General features: G+C 43.9%; 1 protein-coding gene across 2 annotated transcripts in view; it reads right to left on the bottom strand.

Moving 5' to 3' along the window:
- Positions 1–26,554, bottom strand: part of LOC132836022 (protein Niban 1-like) — a 60,829-nt gene that overhangs the window by 20,090 nt on the left and 14,185 nt on the right. For both annotated transcript variants that reach the window (XM_060855221.1, XM_060855220.1), the window contains 4 exons: positions 25,080–25,195; positions 15,235–15,339; positions 2,537–2,699; positions 1,597–1,787 (listed from right to left, as the gene is read on the bottom strand). In XM_060855221.1, coding sequence (XP_060711204.1) covers positions 1,597–1,787; positions 2,537–2,699; positions 15,235–15,339; positions 25,080–25,195 — 575 coding nt within the window. The remainder of the gene's footprint in view (positions 1–1,596; positions 1,788–2,536; positions 2,700–15,234; positions 15,340–25,079; positions 25,196–26,554) is intronic.

Genomic DNA, 26,554 nt, shown 5'->3' with positions numbered 1-26,554 from the left:
CAAATGAGAATGACAAAGTAAGGAACCTCAAGCCAAAATCTCGTTAGTGCCAAGTGACAAATGGGACTGAGGACACAATATGGGCAGCCACACAATCAGATGGTCATGGTGGAATCACATGTAGCTTTTCTCTCAGTCACATCTGTCCAAAGTCAGGTTACATCTCCATTAAGCAGAACCTACAGTGACCTTTGACCCAGTGACTAGATGCAAATGATGTGCAACCCAAAGATCAGCCTCTTGGCCCCCACTTCCCATTGCTAAGCGCCAGAATCTCATGTTTAATACCTCCAATCTGTTACTGCCCCTGCCATGTTACCAAGCAGCCATTCTTCCTCAGACCCCTGAGAATAGATGTTTACACTTTTTGGAACAATTAGAATGAGAGGTCACAGTTTGAGGATAAGGGATTGCAGATTTAAAACAGAGATGAGGAGGAATTACTTCTCTTAAAGGATCATGAATCTGTGGAACTCAGTCCCCCAGAGTGTGGTGGATGCCAGGACCTTGAGTAAATTTAAGGAGGAGCCAGACAGATTTTTAATTATGTGAACTGGTGGACAAACAAATTGGTAAACTAACTGGAAGCAAACTGCATAAATGTGTTACTTTCAGGTTGGACCTAATGGGGTTCAGTGTTTGAACCTCAGTTATTTACAATCAGTACAAATAAGTCGAATGAAGGGACCTTGCAAAACTCGTCAATTATACAAAGACTCATGAGAAAGTAAGTTGTGAGGAAGATTTAATGTGAGGTAGGTTAAGGGAGTGGTCAAAAAATTGACCAATGGAGTATAATGTATTGACTTGGATGTATGCAGGCATAGCAAGTGATCAGAAAGGCAAGTGGTATGTTGTCATTTGATGAAAGGGGAATGGAATAGAAGATAAGAATGTTTTGCTACAACTTGGAGCTGGTGAGGAGCTCAGCTGGATTACTGTACTGTGACTGCACTGGTAGTTCCATTCTATGATGGCGCTCTTGTTATCCAGAGAGTTGGCTTCCTCTCATAAGATCAAACTATAGTATAACTTTGGCTGCCTTATTGAGAAAGACATTAGCAGCCACTGGGAGGAGATTCAGTCCAGGTTATTTTATGAGGAAAGGTTTTATAAATGGCCTATATCAATTGGAGCGGAGAAGGACAAATGACTGAAAGTCACACAATCCCAGGAAAACTCAATAAGAAAGATGCTGAAAGAATGTTTCTCCTTGTAGAAAAGAGTAGGACTAAGGGACGCAATTTAAAAATAAGACATCTCCCATTTACGACAGAGACGAGGAGAATTCTTTTTTTTCTTCTGTGAAATTCTCTTCCACAGAGAACGGTGAATGCAGGGCATTTGAATGTTTTTAAGGTTGGGTTAGAGTCATTGTTATTGACAAAGGAGTTAAAGAATAGGAATGGGGAATTAGTGCTGCAGTCAGATCAGTCATGACGTTCTCAAATGGCAAGCAGGTTTGAGGATTACTCCGGCTTTTAAAGCATACACTTGTACATATCTATTCATCAAAGATTTTGCTCCTATTCCTCTGTTCCCAGGTCAGATCCTAATTTCTCTGATAGCTATGAAGGAGAGATTGTAAATTGTCACCTCGGCCAGAGAGCTGCTGCTTTGCTCCGTGCTCTTCACCACACTGATCACTCGGTTCACTTCCTCAGAGAACAGTCTTCGAGTCTCCTCAAGGCCAGCATTCATGGGATCAGCCAACCTGTCCCGTGCTGACTCCAGGTGGGGCCGTACCTGTGCTTCGCAGCACCATCGTACACGCTCGCCCAGTGACTCTGTGAAAAAGCAACTCACGTCAGGATCAAGCCTCATCAGCCATATCCTCTAGCCATCTCCATCCCTGGGTCATCTCTGGCCTGTGGCCATATCTGTCCCCCAGCCATCTCCATCCCTGGCCATTTTCATCCCTGGCATCTCTGACCCCCGGCCATCTCTATCACCTTGCCATATCTGTCACAGATGCATCTCTGTTCACTGGCCATCTCCATCCCCAGGCCATCTCCACTCCTCAGCCATCTACATCCCAGGTTCATTGCCACACCCCTCAGCAATTCCACCCCATGTCCCTCTCTAGCCCACATCCATCTCTGTCCCTCACCATTTCCTTCTATCCCACTGCCAGAGGGATATTCCCTGCGAGAGATGACTCTCATCATAGACAATCCTTAAGTAATGATATTGGATAGATCCATCAGTCCGGTTCCCGTGTTCATTTGCCTCTCTCAGGACGTAGGTGAATGAGCGGGGTGGAGGATGGACGGATGGTTGAGATGGGGTGGATTGATCAATTGACCTGGACATATCTGTTTGCTGGATAAACATGGTAATGCAAGCAGAACTCCAAGGGTAAATGGGCATGTGGAATGTGCATCCACCAAAGACTGGGATTTGGTGAGGCCAATAGAAATTTTCAGGATTGCAGGATTCAGAAGATCAATGTTTGCAAAGATGCAATTACTATTGAGTCTCAGATCTGCTGGTCTCTAACCCTATGACCAGAAGAAAGTTTAAGACAGCCTCGTACCTTGGAGTTTAGCCACAAGCTGCTTCTTGGAGGTGAGGATTTGATTGAAGTCTGAGCGAATTTTCTTCTCCAGTTGCAGGCTTTGCTCCTCATTCTCTCTGAGCAGAGCCTGGAACCCTTCAGAAACGTGCATTTCCACCACTGCATACATCTCCCCAATCATCTAGAGAGAAAAAAAAATGCCCGATTCCATCAGACCCATTTTTATATCACAAACCAGGCCATTTAGCCCAACTCCTCTATGCTGGTCTTTGTACTTCACACATGCCTCCTGTCACCTTACTTCACCTCATCATTAGCATTTCCTTCTACTTGATCTTCATCATGTGGCAGGTGGTGTAGCATTAATTTTTAAAAATGAATTTGTGAGATGTGGGCACCGCTGGATGGGTCCAGCATTTATTGCCTGTCCGTAGTTGGCCCTTGAGACAATGGTGGTGAGCTACTCTCTTGAACTGCTGCAATCTACATGCTTTGGGCTGACCTAAAATGTCACTGTCAAAATGTGTGATGCTGGAAAAGCAACAGCCGAGGAACAGGACAGTCCATGTTTCAAGATAAGCTCTTCATCAAGAATGTTGAAGATGTTCTCCAGCATCTGCAGTCCTCACTTTCTCTTACCATGTCACTGAACAAATAATCCAGAACCCCAGGGAAGGCTGTGGCCTAGTGATACTATCTTGAGACTACTAATCCAGGAAACTCAGTTATTATTCTAGGCATCTGTGTGAAAAGTGAAGCAAATTTGCCATCTTCACTTGGTCTGGCCTATGTGTGACTTCCAGAGAAATGTGGTTGACTCTCACCCTAGTCAAGCAACAGTCTAACATAGTCACACTCAGGGAATCACATCTCACTGACACCACCGCTACCATCCCCAGATATATCCTGACCCATTGTCAGGACAGACCCACTAGAGGTGGCAGCACAGGGGTATTTAGTGGGGAGATAGTTGTCCTGGGAGTCCTTGACATTGACTCTGGACTCCATAAAGTCTAATGGATGCAGGTTAAACATGGCAAATAAATCATTTGCTGATTACTGTGTATTGTCTTCCCTCGGCTTATAAATCCATACTCTTCATGTTGAACAACTCTTGGAGGAAGCACTGAGGATGGCAAGGGCATAAAATGTACTCTGGGTAGGAGATTTCAAGGTTTACCACCAGGAGCAGCTTGGCGGCAGTACATCTGATCAAACTGGTTGGGTCCTAAAGGACACAGCTGCTAGACTGGGTATGCAGAAGCTGGTGAGCATGTTTGGTACTTGGTACTTTGATGTTGTGGCCATTTCAGAGACATGGATAGAGCAGGGACAGGAATGGTTGTTGCAGGTTCTGGGTTTAGATGTTTTGGTAAGATCAAGGAAGGTGGTAAAAGGGGGGAGGAAATGTGGCATCATTAGTCAAGGACAGTATTACAGTGGCAGAAAGGATATTTGATGAGGACTCATCTAACTGAGGTAGTATGGGCTAGGGTTCAAAAGAGGAAAGGAGAGGTCACCCTGTTGGGAGTTTTCTATAGGTCTCCAAAAAGTTCCAGAGATATAGAGGAAACGATTGCAAAGATGATACTGGATAGGAGTGAAAGTAACAGGGAAGTTGTTATGGGGGCCTTCAACTTACCAAACATCGACTGAAAATGCTATAGTTCGAGTACTATAGATGGGTCAGTTTTTGTCCGATGTATGCAGGAGGGTTTCCTGACAGTACGTTGACAGGCCAACAAGAGGAGAAGCTGCATTGGATTTGGTACCGGGTAAGGAACCCAGCAAGGTGTTAGATTTGGAGATAGGTGGGCACTTTGGTAATAGTAATCGCAATTCAGTTATGTTTACTTTAATGATGGAAAGGGATAGATATATACCACATGGCAGGTGTTATAGCTGGGGGAAAGGCAATTAGGCAACATTTAAATGCAAAGGATGTGAAAGGAAACTGCAGGGGATGGGCACAATTGAAGTGTGGAGCTTGTTCAAGGAACAGCTACTGCGTGTCCTTGATAAGTATGTACCTGTCCCTGAAAGTTGCCACCCAGGTTGATAGGGTTGTTAAATACGTGTACAGTGTGTTAGGTTTTATTGGTGGAGGAATTGGGTTTTGGAGCCATGAGGTCATGTCGCAGCTGTATAAAACTCTGGTGTGGCTGCACTTGGAGTATTGTGTACATTTCTGGTCACTGCATTATAGGAAGCTTTGGAAAGGGTTCAGAACGAGAATTTACCAGGATGACGACTGGTATGGAAGGTAGGACAGATGTCAGAAGTGGGTTCTTTATTCAGAGAGTAGTACAGGCATGGAACACACTGTCTGCAACAGTGGTAGACTCGCCAATGTTAAAGGAATTTAAATGGTCATTGGATAAGTATGTGGATAATAATGGAATAGTGTGGGTTAGATGGGCTTCAGAATGGTTTCACAGGTTGCTGCAACATCGAGGTTCAAAGGGCCTGTACTGTGCTGTAATGTTCTATGTTCTATGTACTAGGTGAGGGAAAAGCATGCTTGTCCTCATCCTTATCAATCTGCCAACTGCAGATATATCTGTCCATGACAGTATCTGTAAGAGTGTCAACCCACAGTCCTTTTGGAGATGAATTCCCACCTTCACTTTGAGAATAACCTCCATCATGTTGTGTGGCACCATCACCATGCTAAATGGGACAGACTTTGAACAGATCTAGCAACTCAAGACTGGACATTCATGAGATGCTGTGAACCATTAACAGCAACAGAACTGTACTCCAGCACAGTCTGCAACCACATGGCCTGACATATTCCCCACTCAACCATTACCATCAAGCCAGGGAATCAAACCTGGTTCAATGGAGAGTGAAGGAAGGCATGCCAGGAGCAGCACCAGGCGTATCTAAAAATGAGGTGTCAACCTGGAGAAGCCACCAGCAGGACTACTTGCATGCCAAACAGCATAAGCAGCAAGTGATAGAGTTAAGCGATCCCACAACCAAGGATCAGTCCGAAGCTCTGCAGTTCTGCCACAACCAGTGAAAAATAGTGGTGAACAATTAAACAACTCACTGAGGAGGAGGCTCCGCAAGTATCCCCATCCTCAATGCAGCAAGAGCCCAATACATCAGCGCAACAGATAAGGCTTAAGCTTTTGCAGCGACCTTCAGCCAGAAAAGCCAAGTGGATGATCCATCTCTGCCTCCTCTAAAGATGCCTACCATCACAGATATCAGTCTTTACTCAACCCAACCCTATATGATGTCAAGAAATGTTTGGAGGCACTGGATTTTTCAAATGGTACGGACCTGACAGCATTTTGACAAAGACTTGTTTTCCAGAACTTACTGCTCCATTAGCCAAGCTGTTCAAGTGGACAAAGACATATCCCTCCCTGATCTGCTTAATGCTTTAGAACATAGAAGGATACAGCGCAGTACAGGCCCTTCGGCCCTCGATGTTGCGCCGACCGAATCCTACCTAGCCTATACTAGCCCAATAACTTCCAAATGCCTATCCAATGCCCGCTTAAATGACCATAAAGAAGGAGAGTTCACCACTGATACGGGCAGGGCATTCCATGAACTCACAACCCGCTGTGTGAAGAATCTACCCCTAACATCTGTCCTATACCTACCACCCCTTAATTTAAAGCTATGTCCCCTAGTAACACCTGACTCCATTAGTGGTAAAAGGTTCTTAGTATCTACCCTATCTAAACCCCTAATCATCTTATACACTTCTATCAGATCTCCCCTAAACCTTCTCTTCTCCAATGAGAACAGCCCCAAGTGCCTCAGCCTTTCCTCATAAGATTTTCCTACCATTCCAGGCAACATCCTGGTAAACCTCCTCTGCACTCGTTCTAAAGCTTCCACATCCTTCCTATAGTATGGTGACCAAAACTGCACACAATACTCCAGATGAGGCCGCACCAGAGTCTTATACAACTGCAACATGACCTCAGGACTCCGGAACTCAATTCCTCTGCCAATAAAGCCCAGTACACCATATGCCTTCCTCACAGCACTATTTACCTGGGTGGCAACTTTCAGAGATCTGTGTACATGGACACCAAGATCCCTCTGCTCATCAAAGATCCCTCTGCTCAGATTGAGCAGAATGCTTGTGGTGTGGTGTCACTTGCCATGACAGCTCCAGATGGACTTGTTCCCGCCTTCCCCACTGCAGACATCAGATTAGTCTTCCTGAGAGTCAACCCAAGGAAAGCGACAGGCTCGGACAGAGTCCCTGACCATGCACTTAGATCCATGTGGACCAGCTGCTAGAGGTATTCACTGACATCTTCAACCTATTTATCCTATAAACCAAAGTCCCCACCTGCTTCAAGAAGACCACGGCAATCCCAGTACATAAGAAAGCACCTGCAACATGCCTTAGTGACTACCACCCAATCGCTCTGACCTCCATAATCATGAAGAGAGGCTGGTCATGGTTCACATCAATTCCAGACTCCCAGCCTGCCTCAATCCCCTACAATTTGCCTACAGGTCCACAGTGGATGCCATTTTCCTAGCCCTGCATTCATCCCTGGAACATCTGGACAACAAGGACACCTATGTCAAACTTCTGCTCATCGACTTCAGCTTTGCCTTCAATACCATTACCTCCACCAGACTATCTCAAAACTGCAAGTTCTTGGTCTTCGCTCTGTCCTCTGCAACTGAATCCTCAGCTTCCTGACCCATAGATGGCAATCAATGGAGATAGACAACTGCATCGCCTCCACTACAACCCTCATCACTGGATCACTGGAGCCACACCCCCCAGGCTGCATTCTCAGCCCCCCTGCTGTACTCCTTGGTCACCCACAACTGTGTTGCCAAATTCTGAATGAATGCCAACTACAAGTTTGCTGACAACACCAGCTTAGTAGGATAGAAATCAAACAATGACAAGTCAGAATACAGAAAGTAGAGGGCTTGGTGACATGGTGCAATGATAATAACCTCTCTCAACGTCTGCAAAACTAAAGAACTGATCGACTAAAGAACGGAAGAAAGGAGGAGATCTCACCCCAATCTACATCAATGGAGTGGAAGTTAAGAGGGTAGAAAGTGCCAAGTTCCCAGGAGTGATGGTAACTTATGCACATAGACAACCAGGTCGCTCTTAGCCTCTTTAGAATCATGTCTTTTATTTTATATCATAACTTCACATTCATGTTGTCAAAATTAATCTTTTTGCATTGAATTAAATCTGCCACTTGTCTGCCCATTCCCCCAAATTTTCTCTCAAGTTTTGTATCATCTGCAAATTTTCATTGGTTCATAGGATATAGGAGCAGAATTAGACCATTCAGCCCATCGAGTCTGCTCTGTCATTCCATCATGACTGATATGCTGCTCAACTCCATTTTTCCCCTTTCTCCTCATAGCCCTTCAACCCATTACCAATTAAAAATCTATCTCACTCCTCCTTAAATTTATTCACTGTCCCAGCATCGACTGCACTTTGGGGTAGCAAATTCCACAGATTCTGAACCCTTTGGGAAAAGTTGTTTCTCCTCATTTCTGTTTTGATATTGCTACCCCTTATCCTAAGACTATGACCTCTTGTCCTAGAATGCACCACAAGAGGAAGCATCTGTTCCACATCTATTTTATCCCTATCGTTTATCATCTTGAATACCTCAATGTCATCTTCCCTCATTCTTCTAAATTCAGAGAGTATAGCCTTAAACTGTTCAACCTCTCTTAATACAACAAATCCCTCATCTCTGGGATCAATCTAGTGAACCTCCTCTGAATTGCCTCCAATGTCATTACACCTTTCCTCAAATAAGGGGACCAAAACTGTGTACAATACTCCAGGTGTGTGTAGTATGTGTTTTGAGGCTTCTGTATCTTTTGCCTGACGGAAGAGGTTGTAGGAGATCATTACTGAGTCTTTGATGATGTTAGCAGCCTTTACATGGCAATGAGCCATGTAAACAAAGTCCATGGATGGAAGGTTGTCTTCCGTGATAGTCTGTGCTGTGGATACAATGTTCTATCTTTTCTTACGGTCCTGGGCAGAGCAGTTGCCATACTAGGCCATTATGTATCCAGACAGTATGCTTTCTGTGGTGCATCTGTAAAAGTTGGTGATGGTACTTAAGGACCTGCCAAATTTCCTGAGCCACCGCAGGAAGAAGAGGCATTGTTGTGCCTTCTTGACCATTGTATAAAGAGAGATTGAACAGTTTAAAGCTATACTCTCTGAATTTAGAAGAATGAGGGAAAATGAAATTGAGGTATTCAAGATGATAAAAGGTATGGATAAACAAGAAGTGGAACGGATGCTACCTCTTGGAGAATTCTAGGATGAGAGGTCATAGTCTTAGGATAATAGGTAGCAATATTAAAACAGAAGTGAGGAGAAACAACTTTTCCCAAAAGGATCTCAATCTGTGGAATTCGCTACCCCAAAGTGCGATGGATCCTGGGACAGTGAGTAAATTTAAGGAGGAGTGAGACAGATTTTTAATTGGTAATGGGTTGAAGGGATATGAGAAGGGGGGAAAATGAGGATGAGGTGCATATCAGTCATGATCGAATGGCAGAGTAGACTCGATGGGCTGAATGGCCTAATTCTGCTCCTATATCTTACGAACCTATGAACCAATGAAAATTTGCAGATGATACAAAACTTGGGAGAAAGTCTGGTAGAATGGGTGGACAAGTGGCAGATTTAATTCAATGTAGAAAAATGCAAAGAAATTAATTTTGACAGGAAGAATGTAAAGTTATGATAAAAAATAAAAGGCATGATTCTAAAGAGGCTAAGAGTGACCTGGTTGTCTATGTGCATAAGTCACGGGAGATTGACAATGTATTTAATAAAGAAGTAAATGGCACAGACACAAAATAAGTGGGAGCAGATTTAACATTGAATTGAGGAGGAACTTGTTCACTGTGGAATCCCCTGCCCAGTGAAGCAATTGATGCTACCTTGTTGAATGTTTTAAAAGCAAAGATAGATTTTTGAACAGTAAAGAAATTAAGGATTATGATAAGTGGGTGGGGAAGTGGAGCTGAGGCCATGAAAAGATCAGCCATGATCTTATTGATAGGCCGAGCAGGCTTGATGACCTACTCCTGCTTCTATTTCTTATGTTCAAGAATACCCTTGACATTCATAAACAGCTGCGTAGAGTACAAAAGCAAGGAAGTTATGTGAAGTTTATATTGACAGTGGCTTGACCTTGGCTGGAATATTGCAATTCAGTTTTGGGGCATTACACTTCAGAAGTGATGTGAAGGCATTAGAGAGAGAATGCAGAAGAGATTCGTGAAAATAGGTCCAGGGATGAGGACCTTCAGTTATGTGGACTGAATGAAGAAGTTGGTATTGCTTTCCTTGGAGAAGAGGCAAATTTGATACAGGTATTCAAAATATGAGTGGTCTGGACAAGGTAGATTGAGATAAACAGTTCCTAATGGTGAAAGGATTGAGAAGGAGAAGATACAGGTTTAAAGAATTAATGGTGAGCCGAGGAGAGGCTTTCTCATGCAGCAAGTGTTTGGGATCTGCCTGAGAGTGTGGCAGGTTCAACTGAGGCATTAGAAAGAAATTGGATTTTATCAAAAAAAGAGTAGTGGCAGGGTTATAGGAACAAAGGGCAGCCAGACAAATCATTCATTTAGTGAGCCATTACAGGCAAGATGGGCTGATAGTCTCTTCATGGCCTGTGTCCAAACTGTGGTCTGCCACACTCCTCTATTTTGATGCTAAACCAACCAGCTTGGTCTATAATAATTACAGTGGCATGTTTACCAACATCAATGCGGGTCAGGACTGGGTGTTTGGTGAAACATGTGAAGTTTCCCACATGCGTTTTAAAATCTTTTCTTGATCTTGAACCATGGCTCAGTTTTCTCAGCACAGTGCCAACCAGCACCTAGAGTGTCTTTCCCTAAATATATCCTCACTTGGTCCCTGTCATTATCTTGACTAGGTCATAAAACACTCATAACAAGAAACTGAAACATAAGGTAATAGTAGGATTTGAATGAATACCTCCAGAGAGGTTGTATCCTAGACTCAGGCTCTCAGACCATTGGACCACACTACTCAATGACCCATTATGTGTCTCCATATATCAAAATCTTTCCCTCAGGTTTCTCCAATTTGTTCCTCATCCTGGCTCAGTAGCCCACCACCCCCTGCAGAGGGGCCAATTGTCCACGACTTTACCACATTGTTTTGTAGGTGAGTTGCCCACATCTTTACCCCCAAGGTTGCTGTCATATATTTTTGACATCAGTCTTTCCATACGTGCAGTACAGAGATATCCTTGTAAACGGTGGTCAGCACTGCTGCCTCATAGTGCCAGGGACCTGGGTTCAATTCCATTCTTGGGCAATTGGTCTTTATGGAGTTGCACATTCTCCACGTGTCTGTGTGGGTTTTCTCCCACAGTTCAAATATGTGCAGGCTAAGTGGATTGACCATGTTAAATTGCCTGAAATGTCCAGGGATGTGTAGGTTAGTTACACTCACCATGCGAAATGCAGGGTTACTGGGACAGGGTGGGGCTAGGTGGGATGCTCTTTAGTGACTTGGTGAGCTAAATGGCGTGTTTTGGCACTGTAGGGATTCTATTCTAACACTAAACTGCCATGGTGATACTTTTGGGCTGGGCCGACTGGGGGATTGCAGGTGTTCATTGTCAAAAATGGAGTCACAAACATTGCACCTGTACAATGGCATCAATCTCACGAGCAATTGGAAGTGTAATGGACAGCAAAGAAAGTGACCTCAGAGTACAATGACCTTGATCACATCAGCCAATGGGCCGAGGAGTGGCAAATAGAGTTTAATTTAGATAAATGTGAGGTGCTGCATTTTGGAAAGGCAAATCAGGGCAGGATACATACACTTAATGGTAAGGTCCTGGGGAGTGTTGCTGAACAAAGAGACTTTGGAGTGCAGATTCATAGCTCCTTGAAAGTAGTCTCAGGTAGATAAGATAGTGAAGGAGACATTCTGTATGCTTTCCTTTATTGGTCAGAACATTGAGTGGAGGAGTTGATACATCATTTTATGGTTGTACAGGACATTAGTTAGGCCGCTTTTGGAATACTGCATTCAATTCTGGTCTCCCTAATATAGGAAAAATGTTGCAAAACTTGAAAGGGTTCAGAAAAGATTTACAAGGATGTTGCCGAGGTTGAAGCTATAGGGAGAGACTGATTAGGCTGAGGCTGTTTTCCCTGGAGGATATGAGGCTGAGGGGTCCCTTATAGAGATTTATAAAATCAAGGGGGGGCATAGATACAGTTAATAGACACCCCTTTTTCCCTGGGGGAGAGGAATCCAAAACTAGAGGGCATAGGTTTTAAGGTGAGATGGGAAAGATTTAAAAGAAATCTAAGGGGCAACATTTTCAAACAGAAGATGGTTCAGGAAATGAGCCACCAGAGGAAGTGGTGGAGGCTAGCACAATTGTAGCATTTAAAAGCCATCTGGATGGGTATATGAAAAGCAAGGGTTGAGAGGGATATGACCAAGTGCTACCAAATAGGACTAGATTAGGTTAGGATATATGATCGGCATGGATGAGTTAGACTGAAAGGTCTGTTTTTGTGCTGAATGACTCCATGACTCTAAGTAAAATTATCTTTAATAATCATATTTTGCACAATTGTGTAGCCAAATGAACATTTGCTTGAGGTACAATTAGTCTCACATTTCGATCTGGAGATGACTCATCAGGCTGGATTATTTATGTTCTCCCATCGTCATAGAGTCATATACCACAGAAACAGACCCTTCGGTCCAACTAGTTCATGCTGAACATAATCCCAGACTAAACTATTCCCACAAGCTTGCGCTTCGTCCATATTCCTCCAAACTTTTCCAGTTCATGAACATATACAGATGTCTTTCAGATGTTATAATTGTACCTGCAACCACCACTTTCTCTGCCAGCTCATTCCATAAATATACCTCCCTTTGTGTGAAAAAGTTACTCTTTAGGTCCCTTTTAAATCTTCCCCCTCTCACCTTAAACCTATGCCATCCAGTTTTGACTCCCCTGTCCTGGGGAAAAAGACCTTGGTTATTTACCCTATCCATGCCCTTCATTTTATAAACTGCAACAGGGTTACCCCTCAGAGAGGGAGCATGCAATTTTCTCTGGTCCATGTGAGACTTTCTCGTTCAGTTAGTGCCACAGGGGCTAGAGTACAGTATCACATTTTAATTCAATTAAGTTTCCTAGGGGACCTTTTTTCCCTTTAAAGGATTATCCATTATTAATTTGGCTTTACTTGTCTTTATAAGTTCTTAAAGTAGTGTCAAGAGAATCATAGAATCACACAGCACAGAAAACGGACCCTTTGGCCCAATCAGTCCATGCCAACCATATTTCCAAACCGAACTAACCTTTCCTCATCATGAACGTATCCAAATGTCTTTTAAATGTTGTAACTGTACCTGCATCCACCACTTCACCTGGAAGTTCATACCACACATGAACCACTCTGTAAAAATGTTGCCCCTCACATTGACATGGTGACTCACTGCGTGGGTTTCCTTCGGTTTTGTCCCACAGTCCAAAGATGTGCAGGTTCGGTGGATTGCATGCTAAATTGTTCATAGTGTCCAGGGATATGAAGGGTTACAGGGATGGGGTAGGCGGTATGGGTCTGGGTGGGATGGTCTTTGGAGGGTCAGTTTGGACTTGATGGGGTGAATGGCCTGCTTTCGCACTGTAGGGATTCTATGAAATGCAAGTCCTTCTTTCTTTACTTTGGTGAGAGACCACCTGAACTGTTCAGCTCCTTAGCTGGATTCAATAATTGGATTTGGAATTCAATCACAGGCAATAACTGCCTTAGAACATTGGCACATCGCAGTGAATCCCAGAAAAGAGATTTTGTCCAACAGGTTTCATTATTTTCTTATGCTTTAACTGAATCATGAAATGAAGGGAATAACTGCTGCAGCAGCACAGCTAAGGATATAATCGAATGAGAAATCTGAAACATGATCCACTCAGCAAAGAGGAAAGGAAATTTTGTGAACTGTGTGGAATGCAGTAGAAGCTAGGTTCCTCAGCCTTTTGGGAAAATAAACTGAACACGTGGCAAAATAGAGTTGCGACAGAAAAGAGCAGAGGAGACTGACAAGAGATGGCAATGGAAAAGAAGTTCAGTAATTTCAGGCAGATGTCTGAACCACTCATCAGCAAGTTTCACAACAGAGGCTAAAGGGGCGTGGAAAACAGGGGAGAGTTGGAAAAGGTGCAAAAAGGAAGTCCAGGGACAGAAAGAGAGTGGGACTGATAAACTGAGGCAAAGAGAAAGAGCACACACAGGAATAGGACAGAGCGAAGGACAGACAGGATGAAAGTGACAGGGCAAAAAGGGAGGCAATTGAGATAGAGAAAGACATTGGTGGCTAGAAAGGAAGAGGTGGCACAGTGGTTCGTGGTTAGCACTCCTGCCTCACTACACCAGAGATCTGGCTTTGATTCTACTCTCAGGTGAATATCTGTGTGGAGTTTGCATATTCTCCCCATGTTTGTGTGGATTTCCTCCAGATGCTCAGGTTTCTTCCCACAGTCCAAAGATGTATAGGTTAGGAAGTATTGGCCATGCTAAATTGCTCACAGTGTCCAGGAATGTGTAGGCTAGGTGGATTATCCATGGGAATGTGTAGGCTAGGTGGATTATCCATGGGAAATGCAGTTACAGGGTTGGGGTGGCAGGGACGGGGATGTGGTGGTGGTGGGGACCTGGGTGGGACGGTCTTTGGATGGTTGGTGTAATTGATGGGCTGAATAGCCTGCTTCCACACTGTAGAGATTGAGACATGGGACTAGAGAGAGAGAGATATTGGGCAATAGAGGAGACAGCATAGAGTTAGAGAGGCATAGGGCGATAGGGAGAGATGGAAGCTCAGTGACAGATAAAAACAGGGAGATATAGAGAGAATCAAGCACTAAAAGAATAAGTGACAGAGACAGTGATGAAAGGGGAAATATTGAGTGAGAGAGGAGCATAGAAGGAGGGAAAAAAGGACAGAGACACAGAAGGACATGAAGAAAAATGGTGACTGAGAGAAAGGGGAACAGGGAACAGACAGGAAAACAAAAATACAGTGAAGAAAAGAGTTAGAGAATGTCTCATGAACAAAACATAGACAGTGAGAAAGAAACACTCACAATAAATAAGAAAGACACAGTGACAAAGAGAGAGGGCCACAACAAAATAAATGAGTGAAAAGGGACCGAAGAGGTTGCACTGTGGATTCCTAATCCAGAAACTCAGGCTCGTGACCTGGAGTCTGAATGAGGCAGATGGTAAAATTTGAATTCAATTAAAATCTGGAATGAAAAGCAATCTAATGTAGCCATTATTATAAAGACCAGTTTGTTTCAATGCCCCTTCAGGAAGAAATTCTGCCATCCTTACATGGCCTGGCCTGCATGTTACTCCAGACCCACAACAATGTGGTCAACTCTTAACTGTGTCTAATAAGTTCAGAAAGGGCAATAAATGCTAGATCAGCCTACAGTGCCCACAGGTTAAAAAAGATAGATTGGGCATAGGCAGAAACCGAACAAGAGGAGAAATGGGTTTGACAGCATCGATGAAAGAAAGATAGAAAAAGGAGGTTTGGGTAGATGGAGAGACTTGAGGGTACAGAGATAACAAAGGACACAGAGCTGTAAAAACTGCAGAGAGTTTTTATTTTAACCTGTCGCTCAGGTAGTACTCACTTTCAGCCAAGTCTGTTTGCGTTTACTCTCTGGCCCTCGGATATGAGGAAGGAGCTGAGATTCCAACACAGGACACAAGTCCTCCATTACCATGTTACTCAGGATCTGGAAAGAGGTCAAATAACAAAAAAACAAAGGGAATGAGCATCACGTTGAGGCAGTTTACACTTTGCTTCCCTGCACTGAAGCTGGACAAGTGATTTGGTATAACAGCACACTGTGCAGGGCACAGTGAAATGTTCTGGGATATGTTTGCCTGCTGTACACTGCCCTCAAAAATAGGTCATAAAGTCATAGATTCACACAGACCCTTCTGCCCAACTCGTCCATGCTGACCAGTTATCCTAAATTAATCTAGTCCCATTTGCCAGCATTTGGCCCATATCCTTCTGAACTCTTTCTTTCATGTTGCTATCCAAATGCCTTTTAAATGTTGTAATTGTACCAACCTGTACTTCTTCCTCTGGCAGCTCATTGCATACGTGCACTACCCTCTATGTGAAGAAGTTACCCTCAGGTCCTTTTTAGATCTTTCCCCTCTCACCTTAAACCTATGCCCTCTAGTTTTGGCCTCCCCTACCCTGGGAAAAAGACCTTGGCTATTCATCGTATTCATATCCTTCGCTATTTTATAAATCTCTATAAGGTCGTCAACTCAGACACCGACCGTCCAGGGAAAATAGTCCCAGCCTCTCCCCATCCTTCTAAATCTTTTCTGCGCCCTCTCAAGTTGAATAACATCCTTCCTCTAGAAGGGTGACCAGAATTGTATGCAGTATTTTAAAAATGGCCTAACCAACGTGGAGTACTGCTGGAACATGATGTCCCAACTCCTGTATTCAATGCACTGACCGATGAAGACAAGCGTACCAAACACCTTCTTCACTACCCTGTCTAACTATGACTCCACTTTCAAGGAACTATGCACCTGCACCCCTTGGTCTCTTTGTCTGGCAGCACTCCCCAGGACCTTACCATTTACTGTACAAGTCCTGCCTTGATTTGCCTTACCAAGTGCAACACCTCACATTTACCTAAATTAAACTCCGTCTGCCCACTTGATCAAGGTCCAGTTGTACTCTGCGATAACCTTCTTCACTGTCTACTACGCCACCAATTTTGATATCATCTGCAAACTTACTAACCATACTCTTACAGGCACATCCAAATCATTTATACTAATGACAAAATCCTTGTGGTACACCACTGAACTCAAGCCTCACTCAAGAGATTGCCAAGCTGCTTAGTAGGGCAGAAAAGCTCATGTATTTTCTGCATAGTTTATATCTAAGAGAAGGAGTCCATAAATAGACTCCAAAGAAGGTTAAACAGTTGCCCCACCCAGTTCACAGCAGAGTGCCACCTATTGGACATAAATACCATCACAGGACATTGAGCCATTATACCTAACCCAGTTCTTTGGTCACTGAAAGCAAGAAAGGTTTGAAATCACAGCAGGTCAGGCAGCATCCATGGAGAATGGACAAGCTAATGTTTTGACTCTAGGTGACCTTTGGTCATGACTCGCTAGAGCTGTCTTGTGTGAACTGGAGGTGAAGGACTTGTTGTTGTGGTTCTGTTTGCCGAGCTGGGAGTTTTTGTTGCAAACGTTTCGTCCCCTTTCTAGGTGACATCTTCAGTGCTTGGGAGCCTCCTGTGAAGCGCTTCTGTGCTGATTCCTCCGGCATTTATACTGGAGCGCTTCACAGGAGGCTCCCAAGCACTGAAGATGTCACCTAGAAAGGGGACAAAACGTTTGCAACAAAAACTCCCAGCTCGGCAAACAGAACCACAACAACGAGCACCCGAGCTACAAATCTTCTCACAAACTATGAAGGACTTGTGACAATTTCTCTGGCTTTGTAATCGAGAACTACATTCTAGAGTAATTGGTTCAAATCCCACAATGGCAGATGGTTGGTGAAGTAACTCCACAAGATGCCAGTATCCTGTCACTGAGTCACCCTATATTTGCACGTGAAGAATCCTTTACACTGAGCCAGCTGTCAGAGTGAGCAGTCTAATACTTGTGACAATGCTGTCATTTTAAAGAGCTTAGTTTGTCCTTGTTTTTTTTGAAGAGAGGTCATAAAGGCAGAGGTGTTGAAGGGTCTAGTTTAACAATGGAAGGGGAGTGGCCAGTTCTCCCAGTTCAGGCATTTTTTAGTTTGTTTTTAGCTGTAGCAGTCACTAGATGTAGGAGTCCAGGGGAGTTGCAAACTTCAGTAAAGAAGGGCGGCACGGTGGCACAATGGTTAGCACTGCTGCCTCACAGTACCGGAAGACCCAGGTTCAGTTCCAGCCTCTGACAACTGTCTATGTGGAGTTTGCACATTCTTCCTGGGTTTGCTCCGGTTTCCTCATACAGTCCAAAACAAATATGCAGGTTAGGTGAATTGTCCATGCTAAATTGCCCGTAGTGTTAGGTGAAGGGGTAAATCTAGGGGAATGGGTCTGGGTGGGTTACTCTTCGGAGAGTCGGTGTGGACTTGTTGGGCCGAAGGGCCTGTTTCCACACTGTAAGTAATCTAATTCCTCTGACTTTCTTCTGAAATCTCTCTCCGGATGTTGTTCTCTCCTGCCTGTAAGAATGTGTTTGAATTTACCTTTTTGACAAAGGGTCTGTTTATGGAATGGTACTGAATTAGAACAGTTAATTAGTAATTGTTACTGTATTGGGTCAATTAAGTTTTCCAATAGTTAGGCTATTCTAAATTATGCTTTCTTTTATTCATGTTTCAACTGTAGTGTTTAAATAAATTCTGTTTGCTTAGAGCCAAGTGGTTTGACCAGCTGCATCACAGCTGGAACACTGACTTCATATCTGCCTTTAACGTAAGAAAAGGTTAGGGTCTAGGCTACCTTCTTAAAATACTTTGAGAGGGTCTGGCCTGGTCTATATCACACTCTTGTTTATATCTGTCAGCCATGGCTCCCCAATTGGACCAGATTAACAGCCCAATCAGGGACTCATCTCTCCCTGACTAAGTCCAGGGATCTGTTCTTTTTCTTGTTGCCTCTTCTGGAGCATGTTTTCACTGAGTCTGGTCCCTTGGCCTCAGATACAGGTGGCGTGTGGCCCGTCTCTTGCGCCTGGGGCATCTTGGAAGAAAATTGTCCTCTTCTTCAGAGGTAAAGGCATTGAGGCTGTGACATCCACCGTGTCCATCTCAGACTCGAGGTTTCTTTGATACTAGACAGATGGGGAGAACCATAGGCTCTGTCAGCCTATCCAGCTGTTCTCAGGGGCTGGATATATTTTGACCCTGTCCCATTTGTGAGGTTGCAGCTTTCATGTGGTCCACATACTTGTTCAGGACGACCTCACAAACTGAACTTATACTTCACAGGACCTGGCCTTGCATTGACTGTGCCTCTTCCACAGGGCCATTTCCGTGGTTTCTACAGCAAACTTTGTCCTCTGAAATAAATTGTCTCTCTCCCCTAGAGGAATATTGTGTCAAGAATTGGTGTTCCTGATTCCATTTAACTCCTCCACCTCTACCTCGCCAAGATCCAGGAAGATCAGATTTAACCTGGTGTGGAGTCTTCTCCCCATTAGCAACTCTGCTGGACCCATCCTTGTAATTGCTTTACTGTTGGTCTGATAACCAAACAGGAACTGGGACAGTTTGGTCTCTGGTGAAGCTGTTGAAAAGAGTGATGCTGGAAAACATAGCCAGTCAGGCAACATCTGAGGACATTTGAGGCATAAGCCCTTCATGTGGAGAGTGGAGGGAAGGGGGCTGAGAGATAAATAGGAGGGTGGGGGTGGGACTAGAGGGAAGGTAGCTGTGAAGGTGATAGGTTACTGTGTTTTTCAGCATCACACTTTTCAACTCTGATCTCCAGTATCTGCCGTCCTCACTTTTCCTATCCAATGAAGCTATAGGCCTGGCTTCAAACTTTGGTCATTTAAGCGGGCATTGGATAAGCATATGGAGGTTATTGGGCTAGTGTAGGTTAGGTAGGCTTCGGTCGGCGCAACATCGAGGGCCGAAGGGCCTGTACTGTGCTGTATTTTTCTATGTTCTATGTTCTATGTCCATATATGTTAAATTTCATTTGACTTTAAGAAATACTCAAATTCCCTGCTGGTAAATGATGGCCTGTTGTCTGTGACCAGCACTTCCGGAAGACTGTGTACTGCAAAAGACATTTGCAGTTTTTCTGTCGTCATCGCCATTTTTGACAAATGAACTCTAGCTGGGTCCAGCCATTCTGAGTTGGCATCCACAATGGTTAAGAACATTGAGCGCATGAAAGGACCAGGGTAGTCGATGCATAACCGAGTCCAGAGTTTACCCGGCCACTTCCACAAATGTAGAGGAACTGCTGGGGGTAATTTTCCCTTTGTTGGCACTCTGGGCACTGCCACATCACTGCAGCTATGTCTGCATCTGATCCTCTCCACCAGCCTTAACTTCTTGCCACCCTTTTGGAACCCTCTGGATGCCCCTATTGGAAGTCAGCCAGCATCTGGCTGAATTCCTTTTCTTGGGATAATAACTCTTGCTCCCCATAACAAAGTACTGTCCTCTACAGTGAGCTGGTCTCACTGGATTTCAGAAAAGTTTCAATTCTGATTGTGATGACCCTTTTGTTTTCCCCATCACTACTAGCTGTTTTACTTTTACTAGGATCAGATCATTGTGTCCACTCTTGGATATTGTCAGCGGTGACTAGAAGGGTCTCCAGATAGTTTAAAACCAGAAGGCCTGTGACCAGTGGGGTGTCACAAGGATCAATGCTGGGTCCACCAATTTTAGTCATTTATATAAATAATTTGGATGTGAGCATAAGAGTTATAGTTAGCAAGTTTGCAGATGACACCAAAACTGGAGGTGTAGTGGACAGCAAAAATGGTTGCCTCAGATTACAACGGGATCTTGATCAGATGGGCCAATGGGCTGAGGAATGGCAGATGTAGTTCAATTTAGATAAATGCCAGGTGCTGCATTTTGGGAAAGCAAATCTTAACAAGACTTATACACTTAATGGTAAGGTCCTAGCAAGTGTTGCTCAACAAAGAGACCTTGGAGTTCAGGTTCATAGCTTCTTGAAAGTAGAGTCGCAGATAGATAGGACTGTGAGGAAGGTGTTTGGTATGCTTTCCTTAATTGGTCAGAGTATTGAGTACAGGAGTTGGGAGGTCATGTTGTGGCTTTACAGGGCATTGGTTATTGTGGGCAATATTGATTATTTTGGAATATTGCATGCAATTCTGGTCTCCTTCCTAAAGGAAGGATATTGTAAAATTTGAAAGGGTTCAGAGAGATTTACAAGGATATTGCCAGGTTTGGAAGATTTGAGATATAGGGAGAGGTTGAATAGGCTAGGGCCGTTTTCCCTGGAGCGTGGAGGCTGAAGGTGACCTTATAGAAGTTTATAAAATTATGAGGGACATGGATATGGTAAACAAGGTCTTTTCCCTAGGTTGGGGGAAGTTGAGAACTAGAGGGTATAGGTTTAAAGTGATAGGGGAAAGATATAAAAGAGACCTAAGGGGCAACTTTTTCATGCACATGGTGGTGTATGTGTGGAATGAGCTGCCAGAGCAGCCTGACGGAGGCTGATACAGTTGCAACATTTAAAAAGCATCTGGATGGGTTTATCAATAGGAAGGGTTTGGAGGGCTATGGGCTGGGTGCTGCCAGGTAGAACTAGATTGGGTTGAGATAGGTAAAAACAATGACTGCAGATGCTGGAAACCAGATTCTGGATTAGTGATGTTGGAAGAGCACAGCAGTTCAGGTAGCATCCGAGGAGCAGCAAAATCAATGTTTCGGGAAAAAGCCCTTCATCAGGAATAAAAGCATCTGGTCGTCGTGGATGAGTTGGACGAGTTGGACCGAGGGGTTTGTTTCCGTGCTGTATATCTCTATGACTCTATTAGCAGCACTGGCACTGGCATATCTGCCAGTGGGAGGCAGTTCAAGGCATCCACATTTACTACCTGGTCTCCTGGATGGTGTTCCAACTTGCAATTGTATGCACTTTGAATGAAAACCCCTCACTGAATTCAACCTGAAGTCTTGTCCTCTTTGAGTAAGCCTCTTTGATAAACAGGCATTTGCGATCTGTTACAATTACAAATTTACCTCCATAAAATGTATTGGTGAAACTTACTCACTGCAAATCTTCCTTCTGTATCTGAACATATTTACGCTCTGCATCAGCCAAAGCGTGAGGAGTATGCACTATTGGGTGTTCCTCTCCATTGGGCCATCTGTGAGCCGACACTACCTCAGTGCCATACAGGAAGGATGCCATACATTATGCTTGAGATTGTAACTGCTTTGTCACTTCTCTAAAAGTTACATCTTGGCTACAAGGTAATTTCCAAGAAGATTAAATGGTGGCAGAATGGAGGCCAGTTTACGTGTGAACACTCCACAAATCCAAGAACAGATGAACGTTCCTGTACAGATGTGGTAACTGGGGCATGTTTGATCTCCTTCACTTTATCTTCCATTGGGTGTAACCCAGTTTTGTGAACTAAGTAGCCCAAGCAGATACTTGGGGTGCCTGTAACACACATCTTTCCATCCTAAGATGTTCACCTGCCTGAGAGAAATGCCTAAGAACTATGTTCAAGTTCTCCAAGTGCTCTTTATTGGTCTTCCCTGTTATTAGCACATCACATGGTGTCGTGGGGTTGGATGATCTCCATCTGCTGAAAAATGGCACAGGCTGATGATACCCCAAATGGCAGTCTCGTATATTGGTTCAAACCCTTATGGGTATTAATTATTGCATACTTCTAGGAATCCTCATTTAACTGCAGTTGTACATGGCTCATTTCCAGCTTTGTGAAGGATAGTCATCCCTGCCAGCTTTGTGTATAAATCCTCTACATGACAGATCAGGTGATTATCCAGCTGCAAAAAGCAGTTTACCTTTTGTTTAAAATCCCCACAAAGGTGAGCTGATCTATTGAGCTTCGCAGTTGGTATGACCAGTGCTCCCATTCCACAAAATGATGATTTGATGATTCCTTAATTTCCCAGTCTCTGCCTCGGCTTTTGCCCGTCAGGTAAATGACACTGGGCGGGCTTTACAGAATCATGGAATTGCTTCCTGGTTAACATGGAAAGGGGTCTTAGCTCCTCTGATAGTCCCTAGACCTTCTGAAAAATCTTCCGGGTAATTAATTAGGACTTCACTCAGGCCATCTTCTGATTAAGAAATGTTGAGCTACTGAGGTGAATTTTCCTCAACCAATTTCGCCCTGTCAAACTTGGGCCCAAGCCTTATTGTACCACAACTAGTAAATGCCCCAACTGCTTCTCTTAAGAGACTACAACCAAAGTTGTGCCCTTAATCTGTCAAGGTTCCCTGCTATAGGTTCTCAATCTGGCCGAGCTTTGGAGCGATCATAAGAATTGGAGTCCAGAGTGAATGTTAATAAAGACTGATCTGCGATCACTGATATAGCCACACTGGTATTGACTTCCATTAGAACCGGGTGATCATTTAACCAGAAGTTTATTTTAATTGGTTCTGATTTGGAAGTCTCTAAGCAATTCCCACCTCAGGCTACTGTCTGTGTGGAGTTTGCACATTCTCCCTATGTCTGAGTGGGTTTCCTCCGGGTGCTCCAGTTTTCCCCCCCCCAGTCCAAAGATGTGCCGCTCAGGTGAATTGGTCATGCAAAATTGCCCGTAGAGTTAGATGCATTAGTCAGGGGTGAATGTAGGGGAATGGGTCTGGGTGGGTTGCTCTTCAGAGGGTCGGTGTGGCCTTGTGGGGTCAAAGGGCCTGTTTCCACAGTGTATGGAACCTAATCTAATCAATTTAACTGTTCCAAGCCAGATGTAGGTGGGCTTTCCAGGGTGTGCAACTCTCATGGATACCAGCCAATGGATTCAGGCCAACAGGAATCCTTTGCACTCTTGAGTCTGCATACCAGCAGCAATTACAATGGCCTACTGGCCTGGGTTCTGAAGAAAATTTCAACCATTTGGCTGAAGCTTGGCTTTGTTTTGGGGTTTTGCCTTTGCCTGACCAGGATCCTGATCAGGATATATCCGGAGTGAAGCTATACAATTGCCTTCACTCAAGTGGTGTTCCCAAGCTGAGTCAGACTGGTAAAGGTATTCACTTCCATCGGCTTACCCTGTAACTCAATGCTTCACTTGCTGCATTTTCCAATGATGAAGCCGGTTGTAGTACCTAGTTGAGCTTCAGCTGATAGGCGCTTTTGCATTGTTACATCATTAATCCCACACATCAAACCGTCTCTTAGCATCTCATTAGCCATCTTAACCTAGTCAAAAGATCCTAGTCTTCGACAGCAGGATCTAATTAATCAAGCCTCCAAATAACAGTATGATGCCAGAAATGCTTACCCCAACTTGAATAACTTGCGAGAAAATTTCTTCAGGAGCATTTTTTTTTACTCTCATTGACACTGAAATAACTTCAGTATCCCACCACCAAGTCACCCTTTATTTGCATGTGGACATCCTTAACACTTGTCCATCTCCCACAGAGCCAGCTCTCAGAATGAACAGAACCTCTGAAACTCCTGTTTCTATCTATCAGTCAGAGCTCCCTGATTGAACCAGATTAACAACCCAAATCAAGGAACGCATATTCTATGAGATGCACCTGGCTGACCTTGTTACAATTACTAAAGTTGAAACTTGAGTTCAGTATAAATGAGTAAAAAACAACAAAAGTGAATAATGTAAATCAGAAACAAAAACAGAAATTGCTGGAAAAACTCAGCAAGTCTGACAGCATCTATGGAAAGAAATCAGAGTTAACATTTCAGTTTGAGTGATCCTTCCTCAGAACTGGCAGTTTACTAATGCCCCTTATGGGAGGAAATCTGCTGTCGTTACCAGAGTCTGGCCTACATGTGACCACTCCACCCCTCAGTAATATGGGGGACTCCTCACTGCCCTCTGGTGGGCAATTAGGGATTATCAACAAAAGCAGCAGCAGATCATTGCGATGAATGGGAAAAGAGAGCTATCTGAAATACTTTTATCTTTCTCCCCTGCTGTCCAGAAGATGGATACTGATTTCAGTGAGCACAGTTTCTCCTTTCGGTGTCAACCATGGCTCAGTGGTGAGCACTCATCACTGAATCAGAAAATTATTTAAATTTTACTCCATGAAAAAAGGCCACAACGTTTAACAAAGGCTGACTGAAGGCACAGCTTCAAAGTCCCACCTGGTGTGCAATCTCTGAACAGATTGACTAGAAAAATGAGCAATGCCAGCCAGACTCCAATGTCATTGTCCATTTAAAGACTAAAAATCCACAAGCATTCAAGAAAAAACACTCCTGCAAAATCATATACAATAAATTGGTATGGCAATGTAGGGATGACTAGAAAGCATCTCCCCTGCTGAAAATGTTGAAATCTTAAATGGCTGGTGTTCCAGAGGAAGATAAGGAACAGATCAACAGGATGATAATCGTTTTGTTCAGTCACCTGAATATTCAAGACGTGTGATTCTCAGTAAATGTCATCCTTCAGTGTGGAGACATCCAATAAATAGCAAGGCTAAAGTCCTGCCTGCTCTCAGCTGGATGTTGAAGGTCCCATGTCAACCTTTGAAGAAGAACCCTGAATTCCCTCCAATGCCTTAGCCACTATTGGTCCTAAACCGAACCTCCATATAGCTGCAGGTTTATCACTTTGCTGTGTGTGAGCGCTTACTGTACTAAACTGATTACTGTGCCTGTCACAAAATGAAGTATTGAATTTACTGAAACATGCTTGGGGAATCCTGAGGCCATGTAAGTTGCTATACAATTGAAAACTTTTCTCTCACAGTAGTCATAGATGCCAACGTGAAGATAGTTAAAAATTGGTCGATAACATTACCTCTGTTTCTGAGCCAAAATACAAGTCACAGATTCCGTACTGTCCTTTCTGCATCCTGCATACTCGCACGGCTTCCAGGAAAGCCCGAACTTCAAAAGAATCCTTTCTGAAGAGCACTATGATGAAAATAGCACCGTCATATCGTCAAATTGTGCAAACTATGATCTATTTTTATATCTATGTATCACACAAGCACTGCTAAAGTTCCCTCTAAATAGACTGCAAGGTTAGATACAGAGTAAAGCTCCCTCTACACTGTCCCATCAAACACTCCCAGGACAAGGACAGCACAGGATTAGATATAGAATAAAGCTTCCTCTACACTGCTGTCCCCCATTCCATCAAACACCCCTCAGGACATGGATAGCACAGGATTAGATACTGAGTAAAGCTTCCTCTACACTGTACCCCCATCAAACTGTCCCAGGACAGGGACAACACGGGGTTAAGTATGAAGTAAAGCTACCTCTACACTGTCTCCAACAAAACCTCCCAGAACAGGGGCAGCATGGGGTTAGATATAGAGTTAAAGCTTTCTCTACATTTCTCCCTTCAAATACTCCCAGGACAGGGACAGCAAAGCATTGGATACAAAGTAAAGCTACATTGTCCTCAAACATTCCCAGGACAGGGAACAGCAAGTGGTTAGATCCAGAGTAAAGATCCCTCTCTACTGTCTTCATCAAAACACTCCCAGGACATGTGTCCGGTTGACCCTCTGACTGTGTTTGGGGTAAACTGACATTTGTCCTGCTGCTACTTGAATCTCCTTTCATCAGGTTTCTGAGGAGTTGAGGGAGATGCCTTTCCCACCCCCACACTGCAGCCTGGGTTTACACCTGGACAGATCCTGGAGGTGCTGCTGAACCATGTGGCCCTTGTCATTGGGAGTGGGCTGTGGGTTTAATGCACAGAGGTTGAAGGATCAGAGCTGCAATGCTCATATAAAGGGGAAACTGGTGTGAAAGAATGAGAGAAAAAGTCAGGTTACTACATGGATTGGATGAGCTGATCTAAAATGGGAGGAAGCTTTCGCAGATCATAAACACTGGCCTAGAATAGATGGGTCAAATGGCCTGTTTCAGTGCTGGAAACACAGCTACATTGTATTGCCAGCACCAAAACAGAGATAGTAACATTGCCTGTTCCAGCCTCAGACAGACAATTCTGTAGACTCATCCCCGAGTCTGCTTCTTAAAAAAAAATAACTTATTTTTCTAATCAAACTGTTTAGTGGTGTTACTACAGATCTCTGGAGCTGGCAGGACTTGAACATAAGCCTCTTGGTCCAGTGGCAGAGACTACACCACAAGAGAGCCTTCCTGCTTCCTAAAGGGCTCAGGTGTTGAGTTCCAGTTGAGCAGGCCATTGCCTGTGACCAAGAACCCCACAAGGACATTAATACGTGATTCCACTTGGACATATGAGACACGCGTTACAGTGTAAAACCCACTTCAGGGAAGCGAGTTGGCAAT

Source organism: Hemiscyllium ocellatum, chromosome 45 (assembly GCF_020745735.1).
Source record: "Hemiscyllium ocellatum isolate sHemOce1 chromosome 45, sHemOce1.pat.X.cur, whole genome shotgun sequence".
NCBI classification, from domain to species: domain Eukaryota; kingdom Metazoa; phylum Chordata; class Chondrichthyes; order Orectolobiformes; family Hemiscylliidae; genus Hemiscyllium; species Hemiscyllium ocellatum.
This window is presented reverse-complemented; position numbering and strand designations above follow the sequence as displayed.